Source organism: Pezoporus occidentalis, unplaced genomic scaffold, assembly GCF_034315485.1.
Source record: "Pezoporus occidentalis ecotype Australia unplaced genomic scaffold, CSIRO_AGI_Poc_V1 ctg56, whole genome shotgun sequence".
Lineage (NCBI taxonomy): Eukaryota > Metazoa > Chordata > Aves > Psittaciformes > Psittacidae > Pezoporus > Pezoporus occidentalis.
In genome coordinates, this window is record NW_026915899.1 from 1,577,993 (window position 1) to 1,602,216 (window position 24,224).

General features: G+C 38.6%; 1 protein-coding gene across 2 annotated transcripts in view; it reads left to right on the forward strand.

The window, feature by feature from the left end:
- Nucleotides 1-24,224, forward strand: part of SLC2A13 (solute carrier family 2 member 13) — a 163,766-nt gene that overhangs the window by 112,095 nt on the left and 27,447 nt on the right. For both annotated transcript variants that reach the window (XM_062638326.1, XM_062638327.1), the window contains exons 5-7: nucleotides 5,673-5,836; nucleotides 10,498-10,618; nucleotides 21,849-21,974. In XM_062638326.1, the coding sequence (XP_062494310.1) occupies nucleotides 5,673-5,836; nucleotides 10,498-10,618; nucleotides 21,849-21,974 (411 nt within the window). The remainder of the gene's footprint in view (nucleotides 1-5,672; nucleotides 5,837-10,497; nucleotides 10,619-21,848; nucleotides 21,975-24,224) is intronic.

Below are 24,224 nucleotides of genomic sequence, written 5' to 3' on the forward strand. Positions count from 1 at the left end.
CTAGTAGCTGGTGCAGTGTTGTTTTTTGGCTTCAGTCTGAGACCAATGCTGATAAGACATCGAGGGTTTAGCTGTTGCTAAGTAATGCTTACTCTGATCAAGGGCTTTTCAGTCTCTCGTGTTCTGCCAGTGAGGAGGGCACAGGAAGCCAGGAGGAAGCAGAGACAGGACACCTGACCCAAACTAGCCAAAGGGGTATTCCATGCCACAGCACATCATGCCCAGTGCATAAACTGGGGGAGTTACCCAGAAGGCACCAATCGCTGCTCAGGTCAGGCTGGTTATTGGTCGGCCGGTGGTGAACAATTGTATTGTGCATCACTTGGGTTTATCGTGGCTTTTTTTTTTTCCCCTTTCAGTGTTTTATTCTGTCCCCTCATTACTTCCCTTATCATCATTATTCTTGTTATTATTACTGATAGTAGCAGTATTGTATTGTACTTTAGTTATTGAACTGATTTTATTTCAGCCTGTCGGGTTTACAATCTTTCTATTCTCCTCCCCATCCTGCCCAGGGTAGGGGAGAAAGCAAGGGTTGAGTAAGTGGCTGAGTGGTTCTGAGTTACTGGCTGGGTTTAAATCACCACAGCACCAGGCTTCCTGTGGTGCTTCGCAAGGCAATAGCATCCCACCTGTCAGAAAGTCTCCGTACCTGGAGCATCTGCTGCCTTTGGCTCCTTCCAGATATATCAACTTCTTCCTATCTTATTTTCATTTACAGTGCTTTGGCATCTAATTTCCTATGTGCTGCTCTTGCTCTCTCTCATTCTCATTCTGCACAGATGAGCTGCCACAGTTTAACATGTTGGTGAAGCCATGGTAATTCTGCAGGCAGTCTCTGTCAACTTAAGCTGTCTTGATTAAATCCTTTCATAAGGTGGGTATAAATGGGTGGGATAGGCAGATGCAAGTGTGCTCTGTCTACAAGCTTGCTTTGCTGTAGGTGTTCTCAAGCCTGTAGAGTCCATCTTTCAGTAAATTGCAATTACATGATGTGCCTGGCCTCTTTCCAGCAGTGTTAATACCAGTGGGAGTTTCCTGGCTTGTGGTTCTTGTTTCTTCAGCACCTCTGAATCTTCAGAAGTGCCAGGCATGATAAGATTATTGTGTTCAAGCTGCAAATGAAAAACTAAAGAGGAAGGAGCGTATGCGTGCAGGATTAAAACCAGTCAATAGCAACACTACTATTACAAAAACTAATTTTCAGTTCTCAGGAAAAGTTTATTATGTACAAATTTACATCAGGCCTTTAAGTAAGTGGAGTGATTCAGGATTTTGTATGTAGGAGCATGGGACCTTTCCTCAGCCCTTTAGCAGCAAGCTAAGCCTGCCAAGGCTGAGCTGCTGCAGGGGTTCTGTATTCCCCACCATGGCAATGCCACTTGTTGGGCTTTTGTTCAGATTAACAAAATATAAAACCACTGTGATCTTTTATCACCCAAAGGTGAAATGTGAAGGATGTTTTAACCCATTTTCCTTGTTGTTATTTGAAGGTATATGTATTCAAAGCATATGTCAGCATAACAAGCTATGTTACAGCTGTTTTTACAGGGATGTGGGATAGTTTGCAAATGGAGGGAAACATGAACCAAATTTGAAGACTTGTAAGTTCAGTGGGATACTTCTGTTAGAACCAATGTGAAATTTGAATTATTGTGTATTAGTCCCTCGGATATTTTGGTTTTTTTTACAAGATGGTGTCTGTCCAGCATCCCTGTTGGCATTGGCATAGTCTCTTCCTAATGCAGCTCCCTGGCTTGATAGATGTCACTAGGACTCTATATTCCATGTGTATATGGGCTGTAATATATTTCTCTTCTTAAAATAACTGCATTTTGACTAATGCTCTGCAGCAGGAGTCAGGTGAGTCAGGGCTGTGGGCAGGAGTGACTGAGGTTCCCTTGGTCTAACAGCTCTGCTGCTCAGGTCAGGGGGGCTGCAGCACCCTTGGCACCTTGGCTGAGTAACACTACACGCCTGGCCCAGCCTGGACGCATCTGGGTCAGTTCCCATGCTGGAAATCATCAAACCTGATGGGAATAAGCTTTAGTAATTCCTAACAGAGCAGAGAAACAGGTTGAAGGTGTAAATGAAATACAATTTTGTGAATGTGGAGCATGTTTTATTATGGGTACTTTTGTCCATCTTAGTCCAATTATTGTAACATATAATAAAGTGGTAGAGGAGAAGGTGACGATCTTTGTTCATGCACAGTATCAGAAAATGAGCATGTAAATCTGTTAAAATTGCTGCCACTTCGGATTTTCTTCAGGTTTTAATAATATTCTTACTGGCTATTGCGTTACTTGCCATTTCATTTTGTGTTATTTCAGTTGAGTTGAGAAAAAAAGATAGAGGGTTTTGTTATCTCTAGGCACTAATTTTCTTGAACTGCGTAGTTTCAGTAGTTGGGCAGTAATTTCCAAAGCATTGTGCTAGAAAATGTTAACAAACCCTTGCAAAACAGTGCCAGAGTGCTCTATTTTTGTTTTCTTAAAAGCAAAAAGGTAAATGTTTTCAAGATGTTGAATGGTACTTCTGGGTTACTGAGATTTATCCACTAATTTCATGAGAATTACAGATTATGTCCGAAAGTGATGATATTCTTGGACAGAAATTTTGTTGGAGTAAACCTGGTGTAACAGATGGGCTGGAGCAGCCCCTTATGAAAGATGGGAGCACTCGAAGCTGTGACTGACAGGCATTTTTGGGGGGATTGATTGCTGCAAAGCCTGGCGTGGTAGGCTGCTTCTCTCTGCTGAGTGAGCCAACCTGGGAACCCTGATGCATCTGGAACTGTCTTTAAGATCTGCTTGAAGGGGGAAATTACCCTTTTCTTTAAACATTGGATGTTGTTGCTTTCAAAAACCTGACTTTTTAAAGGAGAAGAGGGAGGAAGGTGTTTGGGGTTGCTTCATTTCCTCCAATACTGTGCATTTTCAGTTATATGGTGAAAAGATTAGTCTGAGGATTCTTGAATGTGGAAATGTTTCAGGTTTTCTTTTCTTTTTTATGTTTTAACGTAGATCTCAACAGAGCAACTTTGTAAATCCTCAGAAAATGAGCAATAGTAAGATCTTTTTGTATGTATCCCACTCATTTACTTTGTGTGGCTTTGTAATTGTCTGTATTTATTTGCTTACTAAATTACTGGACTTGCTTAAAAATTCCGAGATCACACATGTGCTGTTGTCATTTTCCTTACATTTTAGAAAATAAGCCAGGACTGCACAACTTTGTCACTGAAACTGCATTCCCTTCAGGAGCTGCAGTATTCACTGTGGTTGTATAATATCACAAGCTGACCTTTTCCTGCCACATACAGTTTTTTTCCTTGCCAGGCAGAAACTAAAAAGACCTGTCATCTTGTTACATTACTAGGCAGTTAGGGCTACACAGGTTGGTATAAAAAATGGGCGTAGTAAAATAGGTAAACGTAAGCAAATACATTTAGTAGTTAGAATCTATGCAAGTGTTCTTTTAATTTTTGGAAATTAGATTGCCGTGCCATAATAAAAATCAGCATCATTGCCCAGCACCCAGGCTTTGGTAGCTTGGCATTTGGATTTGCAGAATCTAGATTTCCCTGTTTTGTTTTCCAGAGAAATAAAATATGTTGTTTATTTATGGATAAGCAGTAAGCTAGTAAGCTTCTAGTTGAGAATGTATAACCAGTGAGTGCAATAAGCAACCATAAGGAATGTTGGGGGCAGAAGGTGCCTGTTTGTATATGTGAGACTGTAAGCATCTATGTGCCTTTATTCTTTATTCTTTGCTGGGTTTTAACCATATAGAATCCATACACTACATGTTGCTGCTGACAACTAACGATTTCTTGACTTGCCAGTAGAATGGGATTTTGGAAAGTTTTAGAAGTGTGCAGTTAAACATGGCCTCCTGAAACCTTGCCTGGTGGAAGTAAATAGGAGTTTCATAGTGGGTTTCAGTAGGCCAAGACTTGAAATTGATTTTTATTTACCTACTCTTAAGGAGAAAAAGAAAGGGGTATTGAGAGATCAGGGACTGGATGATTCTGATGACTAGAGCAATGTGATACAATTTTGACAAGCAGTTAGCAGTTTAATTTAGAGAGGCTTAAGAAGTGAGGATGCATTAACTTTAGTGTTTTAATTCAGATGATGTCTATCCTTTATGAATCTTTTCTCTCCAAGAGTTGCACCCTTGCTGGATCTCAGCGTGCAGCTCTTTCAGATGGACTGAGCCTGAACAAGGCATTACAGTTACTACTGGGCAGGCAGACCGTAGAGCCAGGCTCAAAACCCATGTGTATGTAGATACTCAGTTCTCAGTACATACAGTTTCCCTCTGAAAGTCCTCTCCTGCCACACCACAAGTTGTGTAGGCATGGCCTCAAATGGCTGTAGTAATGGGGAAGAGGAGCAGAGGAAGGGAGCTGGGAGGATCCAAATACCTTGTCTTAGCCAGTGGGCAAGGTGGTAATATCCAGCCATAGGTGCAATCATTTACATCTGGCATCATCTAAAATGACTCAAGCACTTTTGCAAGTAGTCACTTGAGCATGTTGTCCATCATGGATTATTGATTTGAAATAAAAAGTGGTTTATGCTTAGAATAGAAAAACATGGACCGCTAAGATTTCTGAGGATAACACATCTGGGCATTAAGACAACAAAGGGACATTTAAAGCAAGCTACCTTTTGAACAGGAAAAAAAAAGAAGGGAAAAAGTGAGCTTTGACATTTTTAATGTGATAGCCTGTAGGCTGATAGGTATTTGAGGGCTTGAATATCAGGATTTCAATCAGCACAAATTAATAGAACAAGATGAAAAGGGCTTCTACAGCATGAACAAAACTACTCAAGTGTTTTCTTGGAGGTTTATTTAGCTCTCCCTGAGAACATAGGCACAATATCTGTGTTCATTTGAGCTCTCTGAAAAATGGCAGAAGGCTTCCTTTTTCTTCCCTTTTCGTTCTGCTCAGTTGATTTATTTATGAGTTACTGTTTACGTGAAATGATTGATTCCTCTCAGAGAGGTAGAAAATTCTGACATCCTTCTGTTGGGAGCAGATTCGTATCCATGCAGCATGGTGCCAAGGCGTTTCAAAGCAATCGTGTTCTGGTTAAGACAAAAGTAGTACAAGAGAGAGGGTTGCAGGTGCATCAGTGGCAGTGAAGTAAACTTGCAAAACCTAAACCCAGGAGGTTGTGAGTGTCACTTGCAGTATGTTGGATGCCATAGATTAGCTCTGCCTGACCTTTAACAGGACCTTAATGAAAACATATTTGATTTTCAAGCTGTGTTTCCTTAGACAGTGCACAAGAGTGCTAAAATCCCACGTTTTGGCAGAAGAGCGAGCATGAAGCAACAGCTGGGTTTGAAAGCTGGATTAATGTAAGATAAAAACACAAGCCCAATTTCTGGCAGGATATGATTGACCGCTGAAAATCTAACCAGCCAAAAGAATGGCAATTTGTCTCCTGATGTCCTCCAGTGAAAGCTTTATTCAAGCACAAGTTATACCTAGGTTATGCCTGATTTCCAGGGTAACTGGGTGTCAGCCTGTGGCTGCGTTATTCAGGAAGTCACACTTCATATTTGTTATGATCTTTTTTGATTTAAAATCAGGAACTATAACATGAGCCAGATTGAAATTAACGGTGCTGGTTTGTCTCTCCCTCTGTTTGCAGGTACTACAGTGCTACCATTTTGCAGATGTCAGGAGTTGAAGACGATAGGCTTGCAATCTGGCTGGCTGCACTGACAGCATTTATAAACTTCATTTTTACTCTAGTGGGAGTCTGGCTCGTTGAAAGAATGGGTCGCCGGAAACTTACACTTGGTAGCTTAGCAGGTGAGTGCTTAATTAGTGTATGGTATTTTATCATCAATAAAATTAAAATAAAGTAATGCCAAATAAATACTAATAAATTTAAAAGTTTTTTTTTCAAAGTAGTCCTCTTTAAACTAACAATGTTCATCCCATCTTCTCTCTGAAATCATATGGCTTTTTCAAGACCTCTAGTATAGCGCCACAGCTAAAGGCTAGCTTGAAAAAGAGGTTTAGCATGTAATTTTTTCAGGTGCAGTTTTTCTCCTTCAAGCCAAGGGTGACAGAGTTTTTCTTTAGCTTGTTAATACTTTTTTGTTATAGTATAAGTACTCAAATACTTGTAACCTCAGATGTGGTAAGTTTTTAAATCTCATGTGTGTATGTGATCCGTAGTTTCTGGCTCATTAATTGGAATTCAGAACATCTTACCAAGAATTACCAGAGAAAGCACATTGCACATAGCCATTGGGGCCCTTTTAAAAAAATTATGCAGTTATTTGAAGAACTGTCTCAAATACAATACAGTAAATTCTGTACTTACACTAATGTGGTTTTAACTCATCTCATACTAAAAGAGAGAATTCTAGAATTGTAGATTTTGTCCAAATATTCAAACACTGAAAACTCATCAGGCAGCAATCTCTTGGAGGCAGGAAAAGGCAGAGCAAACAGCCTTGCCCACGCTCAGCTGCGTTCTGCTATTTACCAGTAAGTCCTTGTTTGCTACTGCGTTATGTTCTTATTCTGCCATAAGTGATCTGTGACTGATACCTGCCTCTGACTGAAAGGTTCAGACATTTCCAAGAACAGCTCCTGCTCCTCTTGAAATAGCGTTCACAAGTGTTCAGCTGAAAAGGTTTAATGTCTCCGTATTTTGTTCTGTTGTTGCTGTCAGGGATCCAAACTTCCAGTTAATGCAACACAGCAGAGTGGGGGACCACCTGCCAAGTCGCTGGCCATCTGCAGTTCCCAAGGGATGGGAGTTAATCAACACTCGTGGTATTTGAATGCATTTATATAGGCAGAACAGAGACGGCACAGTGCAGTGTCTGGCTTGATACAGTTACCCAAATCTGTAAATCAAAACATGCAGCTTGGTGCTCCAAATTATAATAAATTTATGTTTGTTTGTTACCATCTTGATTTGGAGTCAAGAAACATAAAGTGTTTTTCATGATCCAAGTTTAGAAATGTACCCATGACAGAGGAGATTGGAAAAGCACATTTATCATGTTTTGAAAAATAAGAGACAAAATCTCAAATCACTACTTTTATCACAGTCTACCTCCAGATCAGTTAAAATACATCATCTCTCCTGTAAGTTCTTCTGTGCCCCCAGGCACTGCCAAGTTTTTCAGAGAGGAAAGACCCAGTTCTGTACCATTCCTTATGCTCAATGCCTTATTTCCCCTGTGGTACTCATCTGCTTGCTTGTCTTCCTGCAAAACGGATCTCTCCTGGCAGTGCACTGGCACTTCTGGTACTACCTCTCCTTTATAATCTCTTGGGATGGAGTATTTATATATATATATGTATATATATATGTATGTGTGCATGTATGTATATATATGTATATGTGTGTGTATATATGGCCCAAATAACCGCAGAACTCTGGCCAGCCACTCAGGACTTTGTTACTCTTCTGGACCCAGCTGTATAGGTGTGATTCCTGTGTGGATGTACACAATGACAGAACTCTTAGCTTTTTGGCTCTAGTTAACATACTCAAAGGCCATACATTTGAAAAATAGGTATGTCTCTTACAAAACATATTAGTCATGGAATAAAAGAGAATATAGAAATAGGTCACAGAATTAACGAAGGGGTATAATACAATCAAGGGTTATTTGTTTGTGATGTTTAGACACAAAGGGATTGGTAAAAATCATCTGTCTTCTGTGGTCAGTCTGGCTGTTAGCAGCATCGCTTGAGCCGTGCTGCATTGCTTGCTGTGGTCTTTATCACAGGTCCCACCTGAAGGAATATACAAACAATGACAGTAATGAAATCATGTTTCATTTGTCTGTACTATTTAGAAGTTTCTAATGCAGTGTTTGATACTTTGATCTACGTAGTAGTGGATACGATGTGTTTTCCTTAGCAATTTTATTTAATAAAATGATTACTAAATCTGCTGATGGATTTGTTTTGCATGATGAGTTTTCTCATGGGGTAAGCTTATATTTGACTGTTCTACTTTGGTTTATGTTTCTAAGGACATTAACTTTCATGCAGAGTTATTGCTGGCTGCTTCTTTGGTCTTTGGAGAAGCCATGTATGCCCCAGTCTCCTGTTACATAAAAATAAGTCAAAGCTGCAACAATTTGGGTTTGGTTTTTTTGTAAAACTTAATGGATGTGATGTTTATTAGATGATAACTTACAAGAATAATCAGTAGAGAGTAATATTAAGATTTTTATTAAAAGCCAACATACTGTGATTTAATTTGTGAACTCCTGCAGCTTCTCCTGCTTTCTGATAACATTTGGGAAGAGCTATTTTAAATTGAATTTAATGTACCCTTACTATTAGCAACTTTTGAAAAACTGAGCCTTTCAGGTCAGTGCAGAAGCATAAAAACCCCTAACAAACGCAAACCAAAAAGCCCCACATCTTTTTAGTTCTCTTTACTACAGTTACCGTTTCCTCTTAGTTTGCCATCCATTTTATGTCTTGGCAGTGTTTCATTATCTTTCTTCTTCTCTTCAGTTAATTTCTTTCTTCTAAGCTGTTAATTGGGAAACATGCAGGGATTTTGACAAGTGCAGGATCCATTTTATTTGTGTTTTTCCACTTCAGAAATTGTCAGTTTGAAAGCATGCTGGTACTTAAACAAAATGTATCTCTTCTTTTTGTAACAGAGAGGATCTAAAATATCTTCAAGATATTTCCATATTTCTTGTTTGTTTTTTTTTTCATCTCAGCTAATGATGTTCTGTAATTGCATGGTTTTGTTCATCATAGACAAACTTGCCACAGAATGAAAAGATATAATAAACTTCATTTGCCAAGCTTAAATATGCTGGTTTTTTCCAAAGAAATAAGACATTTGCAGAGGTGCTGGAAGTGTTAGTGTATTTTGTTAACTTAAAAGACAGACAAAGCATATATAGAATGAATATAAATAAGGTTATAGGCCGTTTCTAAGGACATTTGCTGTCTAGTTTATGGCATTTTGAAAGTACAGTAAATCTAGTGCAATATCCAGCCTGCCCAAAAAACTGAGATTATTATTACCGTACCTACTAGCCATAGCAGTACAAAGCCAAATCTAGAATAAGATGAAATCACTTTTTATGGTCTGTAGGTGCATTCTCCACATATAGTTTGTGATTGAGTTTAAAGTTTTAGTGGCCTCGGTTGAGGCAAATGTGTGGTCCAATCACCTGTAGTTCGTATGTATGCCTGTTAGCCATGACTGCTGCACAGACACATTTATGAATGATTTTATTACTACGTTCTTGGTACTTAAGATATTATTTATATCTCAGGAAAAGTTTTTCATGTACCTCGTGGGCTTGCCACCTAGAAAACTCTTGCTTTTCTCATTAAAAACACCATCAAACCCACCCCTGAAACTGTCAATCAAAACATCCCCTCTGCCCTTCACCCACCAAATGCAGTATCCTTAATTTGCCGTCAGTCATTTAGCTAAATCACTGCACACTTCTAAATGTGTATTGCCTGGGATGTGCTTCAGTGCTTTGTGCATTGGGTTTTGTATGGTAAGGGTAATGTTAATTAGATTATTGGTAACTAACTCACAAATAATGTTATTACTATTTCTGTATTTTAGATCAGTCTATACATGTTACATGTGACATACCACATAAATAGTATACAAACAGGTATACAGGGTATTTTATATGATCCAGCACTCAATGCCTCATCAAGTGGAAAGATGTAAAGGTTTTATAAGTTAGTTTGAGATAGTTGCAGTACTGAAGTACATAAATTTTCATTAAAATAATACAGTGTGACAACTAAGGTAGGAAAAGCGTGAGCTATGTTCTAGTGATGGCCTACTGCACAAAGTATGAACCTTTTTTGCCATCTTCCCTCTTGTCATTTTGCCCAGTTTGTGCACAAGGAATTTGCTGGGGGGGGACAAGAGCAAATATGTAGAAGGGGCCTTTTTCCTAGCAGATGTTATGTGTGTTCTTTGAAACAAGATCAGAAATTGCCGTTGGGCTTTTTTGTGGTATTTTTATGAAAAGTCAAATTTCTCTCTTTTCACAAAGGCAAGAAGAGTCACTGAAAAGGCTGATGCTATTTTCTGTTTTATAGGAAAGACTGCAAGTCTGGGTGTGGGAAAGGGGAGTCATGTGGTGATTTCAAAGGCACCATAAATTTTACCTTTGCGGGATTATTTTCAACATCAAAAAGAATAAATCCCTTCATCTGTGCAGTTTTAAGTTCCATATTTATAGAAAAAAGGTCCCAGTGTATTAATTTAATATCTGGATATTAAACCTGATGCACTTGACTTTCACATGTAACCCAATTCAAGGCATGGATGTAACAAAGGGTATTTTTCTTAGGTTCTCATCGTAACTCCTTAGTGAATGCTGTATTCATGGTAATGGAGTGCCTTGCTTTCCCAAGCATAGTTCAGTTCAACAGAGAATTATTTTGTGTGCTCTGAAGAAAAGTATCACATTGTTCTTTATCTGTATTTTTAGGTACTGCTGTAGCAATCCTTATCCTAGCTTCGGGATTTTTGCTATCAGCTCAGGTCTCGCCAAGGATCACACTTAATCCATCAGATCCTTCACATCAAAACTCTACCTGCACAAAATACAGGTGAGATTTCATGATCATTCGTGCAGTCTTCTTCAAGATTGTGTCCAATTAGTTCCGTTTTACAAACTAGTGTAAGAGACTCAGTCTTGTAAAAGGAGCTAAGCTAGATACCTAAAGTTAAGATCCTACCTTCCCTCCATACAGAAAATTAGACTTTTTGCTTAAATGCTCTGAATAATTCTTTGGAGTTTCTTGGTCTAAATAAGGTGGCTAAGCAGCAAACTCCGTACTTGAGATCCCCTCTGTTATATGACACCTACTGCAACCTATAGTGAACACAAAGTCAGGAATTGATGATAAATTAGTTTATTAATTTATAAAAATGCTTGCTGTTATTCATCTACTTGTAGCATTTGTCGTGTAGCAGCTGTAAACTCTTCAAGGAGATGTGTTCTTGCCTTTTGTTTTCCTGAGTGGAAAAATACAATCTTCAGATAACTACAGACCAAGTAACTATTAAAATAAATGTGATTTTTTTGACCTTTTTGCCATAGTAGGTAGAGGATGCACTTTCATAAGCAATCATAGTTTTAGATAACATTACTTCTGGAGTATTCAGAATGTGTATTCCCTGTACTTTGTGGGGTTTTTATTCACATGTGAGTGCTCTTATGTTCATTTAGCTGGCAGACTAGAAAATTCCATATTGAGAGGTTGGTTAAATGTCTAAAGAAATTATCGTCTATGTTCAAAATCTGTTTTACATGTGTTTGCAATGCAGATACATATCAAGAAATGAGAGGTACACTTACAGTTTCTGAGCGATACTGGCTAAAAATATGGCTCATGGCTTTTCATATGACAGCATAATGTTTTAGGTGAAAGATTCTGAAGGTCTGAAGGGTTATAGATGCCTGGAGAGGGGGCAGAAGGCCTTCAAAAGAGTGTAAATAGGTACTAATAACTGCAACATTAGATATTACCAGATATGAGGTTTCCTACATGCAACCCCCTGTATTTTACTTGTTTTCTACTGCAGTGTCAACTATATTTTGCCATTTTTAAGATGTGCCTATACAGCTCTTTCAAATGACAAGTAATCTGGTTAAAAGCTGCAAAGGGGGAAAGAGCTTCCAAATGCTCTCCTCTCAGAATATGTTAACATTAATAGCAGGATGTCAGAATGATTTGCCTAGGACTTCAGTTAACTGTTTGGGAAGGATGTCTGGATGCACCAGAACTCATTATGTGTTATCTAATAAATCTAGGTTACTGTAGGACCTGAAACAGTATGAAATCTGTGTAGAAGAAATATGGGTAGTCCAGCTTAAAAAGTAATGAAAAATTATTTGACACAGTTTTCATTTTCCAGTTAACCACAGCTGGTCAAGGAAGGAAATTCAGGCTTGCTGCAGCTTGTTTGGTGTGCACTTCTGGGCAAAAGCATGAACAGTTACAGCAGGTAGTTCTAGCAAAGATATATGTTGTTTCGTGAGTTATTGGAATACTTTTAATCTGTCATTATTTCTATTTCAGACATGAAGTGAGCAAAACCAGATACAGTATGGTTTTGGTCAAATACAAATGGTCTAGAAAAGAGCAGCAAAAGAATTGAAGTGTATTCACTTGGGAGCATTTTGAAATAGAGCTCTCTTATTTAAAGATTAAAGTGAACATGTGAAATGATGAGCAACGCATGAGAAGTCTTTAGATGTTACTGTTTTAATCTGTTACTGTACCTTAGTTAAGAGACACAAAAGTTAGGAGAGTTGAAACTAATAAGTGGATGCAGTTGCCCACAAGTCACAGAATGAGGCTACAGCACCCCGCTGTTTGAAAGGATTAAAAAACATAGGGATTGATGCAGTTAATAAGTATTTTCACACTTATGTATCTAAAACTATATTTGGGATATCAATTTTCATGCTTCAAAACATCACCAAGCCCTGACCCTGCTAGAGTCAAAGGAAGAATATTCCTTCAGCATGGATATTAGTGTTCATTATGAGAGGTGATATCAACCACTGACTCCAGAGCAGGAAGCCTTAAAATTCCAGGTGTCTTCAGCCAAGGCAGAAGTAAGTGCAAGAAATACTGTCTGCCTTTGGCAAGGATCAAGGGGAAAAAACACGTTTGTTAAACATTTTGTCTTCAGTGATGTCTCTAGAGGAGCTCAGTTTCAGCATGCCTTTCTGCCAAGATCTTGTAGCTACACATAGAGAATATACATCAATTTGTTCTTTTATCTTAATTATTTCTGGAGCAGTTGACATATAATCATACGTTATATTTGACTTGGAAAAGTAGCTGTTCAGGATAGGAGTATGCCTAGGCTCACCTCTATCTCCCTTGTGGCCTTGGAGGTGTTCCCCATGGCAGTTACGGAGTTGAGTCAGATGTTCTCAAACCTGAGGATTTGGAAATAAAAAACTACTCTGCATAATTCCAGTCTTGCATATTTTTTATGTTACTCTAAAGGCATTAAAGGAGCTGTACAGATAGTGCTATGAGTAACAAATGTTACTGTAGGGTTAGTTGCAAATAAAATATCTGATCAAATCAAAATAAAGTAACGTAAGAGCAGTGGTCTCTTACTATTTAATCCATGTCTTAGCTTGCTTCAGTATAAGTGTTGATATCTCATACGGCATAGCGTTGTGTCTTGCAAGCCTTAAAGAGGTCTCAGAAAGTTTTGGAAAAGCAAAAGACAGCAGGACTTCAGAAGATCCACACATAATGCCATATCCCTGTAGCCACTGTAACCTCTTTTAAATATGTGTGTCTACACAGATGCAGCTCATAGTCTTCTTTATCAAATGGTGATGCAGTGCTTCTCTGAGGTGAGGTATACCTAAGAGTCTAAATCTGTTTGCAGCTTGGCCATCTCATAGTATGGGGCAGTTTCCTAAATATAGTTGTCTTTGCCAAAGTGTACCTATAAGTTATAAAAACATCAATAAAACTTATTTTGCTGACAGAAGTTTCATTGATACTGTGTAGTATCATAGAAATGGGTTTTATGTTTGCAAATCTTTTGGGTTACATACACTAAGAGTGGGTGTCCATTACGGAAGCCTTAGAGCTACTGCAGTCTTGTTTGTTTGTTTGTTGTTCCCTCAGATCCATGTTCCTCTGCACAGAATAATTCCAGCTTCTACCATAACAATGAAGATAGAACAGACTAGCAAATAAAGAACACAGTCGCAGTCCTAATTCAAAAAAGCACCTAGGGCTTGAATACTGCATTCTGAAAGAGCTGTGCTGAGCAAACGGAGTTACAAGTAGCCTGTATGTGGTTTGCAGAAAGCAAACCAGTAAGATATGCTGCAAATGTCAAGTAAGATATTTTCATTTGGAGTAGAGATGTACAATATTGTAGTTGATCAACAGACAAAAGATAATCTATAAATCAGGGGAAAAAAAAAAAGTTATGTGTCACAAGGACGTCATGGAAATAATGCAAATCCAGCAGGACACCTGAACACTGAAATTCACTTTGCCTCCTCATAGGTGGAAATGGGTGGGTGTCTTGCTGAGGAAAGGCAAAGTGAACACTCCTCTGTGTGCCATCCTTACATCAAACTTCATTTTCATACTCAGCCCGTGTGAGATTGTTCAGATATTTGCAGTGTGACAACCACTTTGATCTTAATCTTTTCAGCAGCTGTAATCCGTTACTCATCAAGGCCACACAGAAGCTCAGAGGTAAATTCAGGAATCAAAACCACCATCCCCAAATTTGTCATCTTTGAAATGAAAAGATGATGTAGCCGTTCCTATTATTCTGACTACTCAGGACTCTATGAACATGTTCCTGCTTTTACCAGGGACTTGCCTGTTCTGGAAGGAGGTCCTGATCAGGGCATGTGCACTAGCTACCCTACCACCTTTTCCCAGTCTGCAAAGAATCAAGGGTGTGACTGTCCCACTTGACCTTTCTCAGGGACATTCACCCGTTTCTGGAAAAGTGTCATTGTCCTGTTGCTACGTATTCTTTGTCTTTTTGTCTCCTTTCATTCATGTCTGTCTCACTGCACTTCTTGAGACTTGGTCAGCTGTAGAAAACATGCAGTGAATTTTTTCTGCTTAAGCAGTATTTTTCACCTCAGTTACTGTGTGAAAATGGTAACTTTTGTGTTAATCTTAGGGAAATGGTACCTGTCCACAAGAATTTTCTCAAGTCCCTTCTCAAACTGATTATCTGCAGAATTTCATTAAAATAATACAGGCGGTGCCAGCTGTGCTGGACACACAAGGGCTCTGTTGTTCATCTTTGAATTAGTCACTCTCACGTGGTTAGTGTTCCTAAGCTTATTGTACAAATACACATTACTGAGATAAAGACACCAATATTTAGTACTCTTACATAGCAGTTTTACATGATAGCTAATTGGCAAGAATTCTTTGTAAATCTAGCAAAAGTGTAAGGTTGTGCTCAGTCCTGAAAACCTTAGTTAACATAGTAAATGAAGATGGGTTTGTTGTATTTAGTAGCCTTAGGATCCATCCGATAAGTATATTCGTTATTTTACTTGAGTTAACTCATCAGCAATCTGATTTATCTGCAAACTGGACATCAGTATTCTTCGTGCTGTTACTGTATCATAGAACCAGTGTTTTTTAAATTATCATTCTCATTTTTTGTTTCTAATATCAAAGTAACTGAGTCACTGGTCATTCTGATAACCCAGAATTCCAATAATAAATATAGTAATGTGTTTCTGCTATTAAGGTCAGAAAATTTTGGTTATATAAAAAGATAAAGAGTGTTTGAGGATACTTTTGCTGGCTCTTACAAAATGTAATTCAAATTCTTATGGACAGCTTATGTTCTAGAACTGTAAAATGACCTTGATATAGTCTTGAAATTATTAAGTAGATAATATAAGGTTATATTGCTTGGTAATAATTTTCCGTTTGCTGACGTGTTTCTCCTGTGAATCAAAGCTTGTGATTCAATTTAAAGTTTGAAGGGATAGGAAGGAATACATCAGATCTATGTAGTAAGCATCTTTAATGTGAATGAGGAAAAACTCTTCCCATCAAATTAAAACACGAAGATCTAAAAAGTGACTTTCATGAACTATAACATCTGTGAGTGTAATGCATATGCTGTGACACTGTTAACATTTCCACTTTCTCTTTGAATCAAGCTCTGCATTACTGAAGGAACAAGATGTCATTCATATAGTAACCTATTAACACACACATCTCTGCTAATATTTCTAAGACTTTGCTGTTTAACAAAAGTTGGAACAATGCTTATGGAATTATTTTGTAAAATCTTCCAAAGTGATGGTGTTATACTTTATATGAGCTGCAGCTTTTAGTCACACAAGAATGATTTTAATCCAGTTCAAGCAAGGTTTGTACCTCATCTGCCTAAAAGCTCAGAGTCTATCTATGTGTAGGGTCTCTTTGGAAGAGTACTTTTAAAACCAAGCATTTTACAGAGACTGTCATTATGTTCAAAATAAAGCCACGTGTAAGACAGTTGTTTCTGTTATTTATTATCTGTGTTAATCAGTTACAGGCAGAAATCAGGAAGGTGTTGTGCTGGAGGCTATATAAATTCAGAAAAAGATCATCAAGGACAAGAGATAATTGATACCTATATGCAAGTAGACTGTGAATATGGTACTTTTCATGTGATGTCAGCATTCCAGGACAGTCTGTTGTCAAGGAGCTTATAGTAGTAGTGGTATAGCCATGATGATCTAAGGACTTGAGCAATGCAAGGTTTATAGAGAGTAGTTTCCTGTCTAGGACTATGGTAGGTAGGAAAAATGGATGAGCCATTGGGGTCCTCTTCAGGTCTAAAGCAGAAGTAGCAAACATCAAGAGGCTGAAAACAGTCGCTCTAAGTACATATAAACTGTGTTGTTTATTTGAGGTATGTGAATCTTCGGAAAAGAAGGTTTAAGGAAAGTTTAAAGATTTATTGCATTTGTATGTGGCTGGCATATAGAGAAGGACAAGGATTCAGTACTGGTCTGGAACTCTTACCTGGGAAGGAGTCACTGAAAAATAGTTTCAATAGACTAGATGGAGCAAGAGCCTGATTTGAAGATGAGAAAGGGTTGATCATATTTGAATGTAACTGTAATTTAGCTCTTTCAGTTGGGGCTGGAGGGAGAGGCATTCTCTGGCTATAAGAATACAATGACAGAAACAAGGAAAACTTGATTCCAGTCTGTTATTTTTCTATAAGGAATTGGAAAGCAACTATACCACATGCTAAGGGAGATAGAGGATGCAAGACCGGTGCATAACCGGTCTTGAGAGCAAAGAGTAAACCTGAGATGGTTTTTATTCTTCCTACGGTTCTGTGAGGAAAACTTTTTTTCAGGAATATGAGTATTTGCATCAGACAGAGCAGGAGCAGTTAGTTCGGCAAGCCACAAATGCAACCAGAGTGGTGCTGAAGACCAAGACATGGACAAACTGTCTTGCATAGAATGTCCCAAGTTGGAAGGGACCCATTAGGATCATACAAGTCCACTTGCATGCCATGAGTGTATTGGATTTTCACATATGACTACTACTTCACATACATTGTGCAGCATGTGCTCAGTGAAGATGATGAAAGCGAAACAGATGGAAAGAGTCTGTCCCCAAGAAATGTCTGTATTTGTGGATGATTTTATACTCTGAGTGTTTATGCTGCCCATGTAGTAGAATATTATGAAATCAGGTGTTACATTCTGGAAAAGGACTGCAGAGTCCATAATATACAATCAAGCTCAGTTTGTATTTCTGTAACTGGATGACAGGAACATATTGGTATAGTTATATAATTGGATAACAGCATATGGAAGATGAAGTTGAAAGCTCTTTAAAATGTGGCAAAAGTGAAATTGAGGAAATGTGCTCTAATGAGCAATTTAGAAATTGAGGTTCAGCTTAAAAAAAGACAGAATAGTGTGACAAAAAGAGAAATGTCACTTGCAGAGCAAGGTGCCCTGGGTTCAGCAGTAGCAGTCATTTTTTCTCCTTCTTGGTAGCTGGTGCAGTGCTGTGTTTTTGACTTCAGCCTGGGAACAGCGTTGATAACACCGGTGGTTTTAGTTGCTGCTCAGTAATACTTACTCTGACCAAGGACTTTGTGAGTCTCCTGCTCTGCCAGGGAAGCTGGGAGGAAGCAAAGACAGGACACCTGACCCAAACTAGCCAAAGAGGTATTCCATACCACAGCACATCATGCCCAGTATATAAACTGGGGGCAGTTACCCGAAGGGCTTAGATCACTGCCTGGGTTGGGCTGGGTATCTGTCGGTGGGTGGTGAGTGGTTGTATTCTCTTCCCTTGTTATTTCCCTTATCATTATTATTATTGGTGGTAGCAGCAGTGGTTTGTGTTATACCTTAGTTACTGGACTGTTCTTATCTCAGCCTGTGGGAGTTACATTCTTCCAGTTCTCCTTCCCATCCCTTCAGGAGCTGGGGGAGGAAGAAAGGGGGGAGTGAGCGAGCAGCTGCATGGTTCTAAGTTACCGGTTGGGCTTAAACCATGACACAGGGGCACTGGGCAAAGGTCTTTTACTGCAAAAGCACTTGACAAAGAGTGGTAAGATGCAACTTGCAGCTCAAATTAAGAGAATTGTAAGAAAGTCATTGCTTACAAGGTCATTTTACAAATCTAAAGCACAAAATATAATGACAAACCAAATGCAACTACCAAGTATTTCAAGCAGCAGAGAAAAAGCAGGGGGAGAAGCAATTGTAAACCTTTCTTTGGCATCTGGAGAATCACGTTAGCGTGTCAGTATTTTTATTCAGTCTTTTTAGAGACTGCAGTAGAGGCAGTAAACTACACCATTAGGAAGAAGAAAGAAAACAGTAATTTTGGTTTCAAGATAATGTGCACAGCTGGCCAGTTAATTTGTCTCTATAGTTTAAGTTCCCTGTGAAAGAAGGTGGTACTGTGAGCTTTGTGGTGCACCTGTAACCTCAGGAACAGTTCAACAGGCAGCCTGCTCCAGAGCAGAGCATTCTGAAAGCTGCTGGTACTCAGACTGGCAAGAAATTGCTAGCAACGGACGTTGAAGTTAGTGCTGTCAGGCTTTCCCGACACATATGTTCCCATTTAGTCAGGTGAAGAGATTGTAAGAGCATGGAAGCCTTGACTGCGTTAGCAGAATTGGAGGGAGGAATTGCAGGTTTGGGGATATCTGGTGTTCTAAAGGTCCATCTGCTTGTCAGTAAATATGCTTTGATAGTGAAGTAGGAACCCAGAAATCCCATTCCCTGGCAGTTTCAAATAATCTGAGAGGCCAGGCTACTGAGACTTCTATTCTGTAGACTTCATGACACTGAGCTGCAAAGAAGATGGGTATCTCTGGATTCAAACCCCTCCTGGACACATTTCTGTGTAACCTGCTCTAGATGGTACTGCCTTGGGGGGGTTGGAGTAGATGATCTCCAGAGGTCCCTTCCAACATTAACAATTATGTAATCTTTGGACTTCTGCAGCTTCACATTCCTCGTTGTTATTCTGCTACATGGGCTGAAGTGTCTGAAGCCTAGACGCTTGTCTTCTTGTTGGGTTGCCTAGGAGCCCAGCTGGTAAGCAGGGAGAGAACTAGGCATGTTGTAAAACCTTCCTGCTGTAATGCTGCCTCTTTTCATAAAGATCAGATAATCTCTCTCAGGTATTTCAATCTTGAGAAGTTGTCAGTCTGATAAGCAGTCATCCTGGGAATTTTCAGCTGGCTCTTCACAGAGGAACTTTTTTCCAAGACACTAGTTCATAACCTTATCACAAATATAAATATTTCATTATAAAGTACAGGAAACATGTCTCCCATTTATAATTGGATGCAAGTTTCCTTTCCTAAATAGACATGCTAGAGTATTCTGGTATAGAGCTTTAAAGGCCATGACTGATCCGTGGTGTAGATCTGAAGAAGTATCAGTATTTTTATAGATATATACTCTGACATATATTTGGGTATATATGGGGAGTGCTGATAAGAAGGTACATTAGAGGACAGAAAGGAGATCTCTAATTGATACTTCTATGTGAATAGTGGATAGTTACATGTCAGTAAATATTATATTGTGCATTTCTTTTCCTGGTATATTGTGTGCCCTAATTTATTTGCATGAATATGAGCAGGTACATGAGAATATGCAGTCAATTTTACATTGTTAATGTTACATTAATTTTTTTAGGAAATAGCAATGGGGCTAGAGTGAAGAAGAGCATAAGCCTGAAACTACTATATATTTTATTTCCATTTTTTGAGAGAGAAGTTTGGAGTAAACAGCCTGAACACATTAATTTTTTTGGTTGTTTTCAAATTGCTTCTCAAAAAAAAAAAAATCTTCCTTGCTTATTTCATGCTGCATCTTCAGTGATCATTTGTCCTTATTAACTGATACAGATTTCTTTACTGTGTTACAAAACAGTTGTAATGTATATATGTTGGAATTTTGCAGGAAAATGCCCATCAATCTTTATATTAAAAAAGCAGTGTTATAAAAATTTTATGTCAGTAATGGGGCACAGAAGAATGCAAGATGGTCTGAGCAACAGCTGCCTCTCTGAAGTCTGCTGGGAGTTAGATTTGAAAGGGTTTAAAGTATTATATATTGAATTTCTGGGTTTCCTCTGACATGAACTGGGCCTGTCTCTAAAACCTAAAGTCAAAGACGGTGTATGAACTCACTAGATAGCTAATGACAGACAATGCTAACTGAAAGATAAAGGCTTTATAAGTATTTGTCATTTAATTTTGAAAGACAAGCTTCAGAAAAGCTGTGGAAAATATTAATTTTAAATTATTTAAACTGTTATGAGTAATACAACCTCTGGCATTTGGCATGACATGAAATCCTGCAGCCTTTATTATGTTGAATGCCAACTGGAGTATTGGTTGGACTCAGAGATCTTAAAGGTCTTTTGCATTCTAAACGATTCTGTGATACTCAGTAAAGCCCAAGGAAAGAACACAATAACAAAGAGCACAAATTTCTGAAACTTGGGAGAAGTAGGAAAATGCAAATGAACACATTGGTTTTTACATTTTCCCAGCCCTCTTTTTGGCCAACTACTGTATGAATTGATCTTTCTATAGCTCTTTTAGAAACATCATCATAGTCAGAAGAGTTTGAATGACTAGGTTTGAAGCATGTACTTTCAAACTTTTAAAATCCATATAATCTGCTTTACTGATTTGGTTTCTTGGGACTTTGTTATACAGTTACTTTTACTTTTTCCTATAATGGTATGGTAGCTTGAGCAGATTATTTCTTCATTCACTAAGTCATTGTTATGATAAAAATACCTGCTCGGAAAGGATTATTTCCTTGGTTTTTCCATTACAGGGATATGTGTTGTAGCTATTTTGGTCACCTTAATTACACATTTCCAGGTGTTACATTTCAAAGTTTAATTTCAACTTCAGATTTCCAGGCTTACTCCATGTTCTACAGCTTCTCATTCTCCTATTTTTAATTCCTAAAGTTATCCCTTAGAATATATTAGGGGCCTTACTGATGAGGATGTATCTCTGAATTGGCGATTTAGACTAAGTGAAGGATCTGTAGGGCATTTGGTGTCTGGGCTCCCAGTAGAGTCAGTGGGGATGTGATCAATACAGCCAGTGGAGCCTAGAGAACAGTTTTACTGTCTAGTCACTTGAATATGCTAGACTGCATTGAGGAAACTTTGCCTAAATGTAAGATCTCATGCTCTTTGAGACTCCCAAGGAAATCAGAGACAAGGTCTGTATGGACCTGGCAAGTTTGCTGCACTGGAATGATGTGCAAGAGCACTGCACACTCTACAGTGACAGGTGAAGGACAGGCAGGACATTTCAGGGCACTAGATGCTTGTATGGGAATTGGCTGCATTGACGTACTGACTGTGTCCGTGGAACATAAAGAGAACTCAGGCTCCGAGTTCCCACACGGAGACACATGGTATGATGATGTGAAACTGACTTCCAGATCTGTATGTGCCCAAATCTCAGTTTGATTACTAGGTATTATGTATGATTCTTCCTCTTCAACCCAAATACGTCTTTTTTTAATTAAAATTCATTCCATGAGTGAATTCCCGTACAGCCTGATCAGGTGTCACTGGGAGATTCGCAACTGGGCCACCAAAGTGTGGTACTGAAGGCAAAAACCATCTGTATTAGCTTTTTTTGGCAGTTTTTACTGTCTTGTCTCCAACACTGCCAACTTGACTATGTGAATCCCAAGATTGATTAGGAGATGCTGTCGGTTTTGACATGTACAAATGAATAAAGTGTTGCTTATGTATTTATTTCTTTCTCTTGCAGTTATTGCAATGGATGTATGTTAGATCCAGACTGTGGTCTCTGCTACAAATTGAATAAATCAAGTGTTGTTGAGTCCTCATGTGTTCCTGTTGATAAAGATTCTACAACGAAAGCAGCTTGGGGCAGGTATGTCCCTTTTCAATGTTTTCTGGTCTTGTGTTCTACTGATGTTTTTTTGCTATTGAGAATACTTTTGCTTTTATGTAAAGTGTTACTCTTGGGATGTTAGAAGAAAAAAAAACATAACTTGCCATTGTCAAAAATGGGTGATTACATTTTAAAAGCTGTTCTAAATAAAAGCCTTGACCTGATATGTGCAGCCAGTTCGATGTAGTCTGCACTTAGAAACTATGGCAAAAGTACGCTAGCAATTAGGGAAATAAGGGAAAATTTCCTAATTGTCTTCATTCATTTAAGGTGGCATATTCCCTAGGTGCACACTTAAAGCCCTCTGAATTATTTTTCTTTTTAAAGGCTTGAATTAAACCACACTTCTGGTATTGGCCTGCTAAAGAAACCGAGTTGCTCAGCTGAACAATGTAAAATAATACAAATCTGAAAACTTCTAATTATCAAAGCGTAGTTTGTGGCCACAGATTACTCTGTTCCTGTGCTTAAAACTGACATTATGTTGTATGTTGCACTTGGTGTGCAAGAATGTGTGCATTTGTAGGTAAATCCCAGTGCAACTCCAGAATGCATCATACCCCTTAAGGTGCTTTTTCTTAAGCACCACATCAATCTTCAGGTTTTCTGAAGTATTGACTGTTCTTAAGGAATGGCTTTATGAGTTGGAGCACCATCCTGTAAAGGCTTCATCAATACTTTAATAATGATTATGGCTTGGATTAGGGTTTAGAATGGTTCAGTGCCACAAGGGAATTATATAGTTGCTGCTGATAAAATGTGTAATTACTGCTGATAAAACCTCCTCACCATAATTCAGCTGTGCCACCCACATGCCATAAACATACTTGGAAATAGGCAAAGGTTTGTGTGATGGTTTGGGGGGGGGGGTTGCCATTTTGAAGTTAAACCAAGTGCCTTAGTGTCAGTGAGTCATGTTGGACAAAGGTTGGAAGCTATGGAAATATCTACTAATTGTAGAATCATTAATTTAAAGTTACTCTAAAATTGCTCTCCTCTGAATTACAGTACTGGTAGAATATTATGCCTAGCAGTTCATTCCAGATGGAGGAAAGGATAGCTCATATTCTTTGGAATCCTCATCTAAAAGCACTGTGATCTGGGGGCTATTACTGCTTAATAATATGTAACTCTGAAAACTACAGAATCTCATCCTTCTTGCTTATTCTTCAATGTTGCATCATACAACATATCTTGCATATTATCTAATATCCTGCTGCGTTCTGCATGATGGACTCTCATAGTCATATTCATAAGGTAACAGATATCTCTGTATTCCAAGTAAACTTTAATTTCATATATGCTGTTATTTCTAAGTAACATGTCTGTGGTTAGCAACATCGTACTAGCACACAGGAAGACATAAATAGAAACATAAACTTGTTATGAGTAGTTGATAGATAAAATAAAACTTTATTTATTAGGCAGTGTTACTGTATAACATAGTAAATATGTGCATCAGTAATCCTTTTATAGTCGTGATTCATTCTCACATAGCACTACTTGCTGTACAGCCTATTGGAGAAAATTAGGAAAGAAGTGTTTCCTTTCCATACTGCAAACTATACTATTTCCATATTGTACAATAATTTCATAGCCTAAAGACTCCTAAATCTTTCAAGAGAGAGCAAAACAATTTTAAATGTGTTACATTGGTAGACACCAGAGTTCTGCCTTAAGATGGAAAACCAATGAAATATCCACATTTCTTTTTCCAAAGATTAAATGTTCATCCCCACTTCTGGTGCTTATTTCATTAATTTCTAATCCCACCTCCCCCTGGTCTGTGTAATCAGGCAGTTTTCTAAAAGCTCTTCCTTCAAGCTGTGAAATGTCAGGTGGCACCTTCTGTGCCTTCCAAGCCCTGCAGAACAGGGAAGTGTTTTGCTTCCTCCTCCTCACAGATACGTGTATTTTTGCATACTTGTCCAGAGGGAATCCCCACAGATTTTGGTGTCCAAGGGTTTACATTCTTGTATGTCCTGCCCCCTGCCTCCTCAAATCCTCAGTCTGCTTTACAGCAAAACAGCCCCACAAAGCTGTAGGATTTCCCCACCAAGTGCAAAGAAGTGCTGTGGTGAAAATGGTGTGGTTACATCCCCAGTGGTGTCTCAGAACAGCAGGAATTTTCTGTATCTTTCTGGCAGCATGGGGAGAACCAGTGCTAAGGCAAACTAACATCAGTGGTGAAGAGATGATGACCATGCTGATGCTTGAAAAATGCAGCCC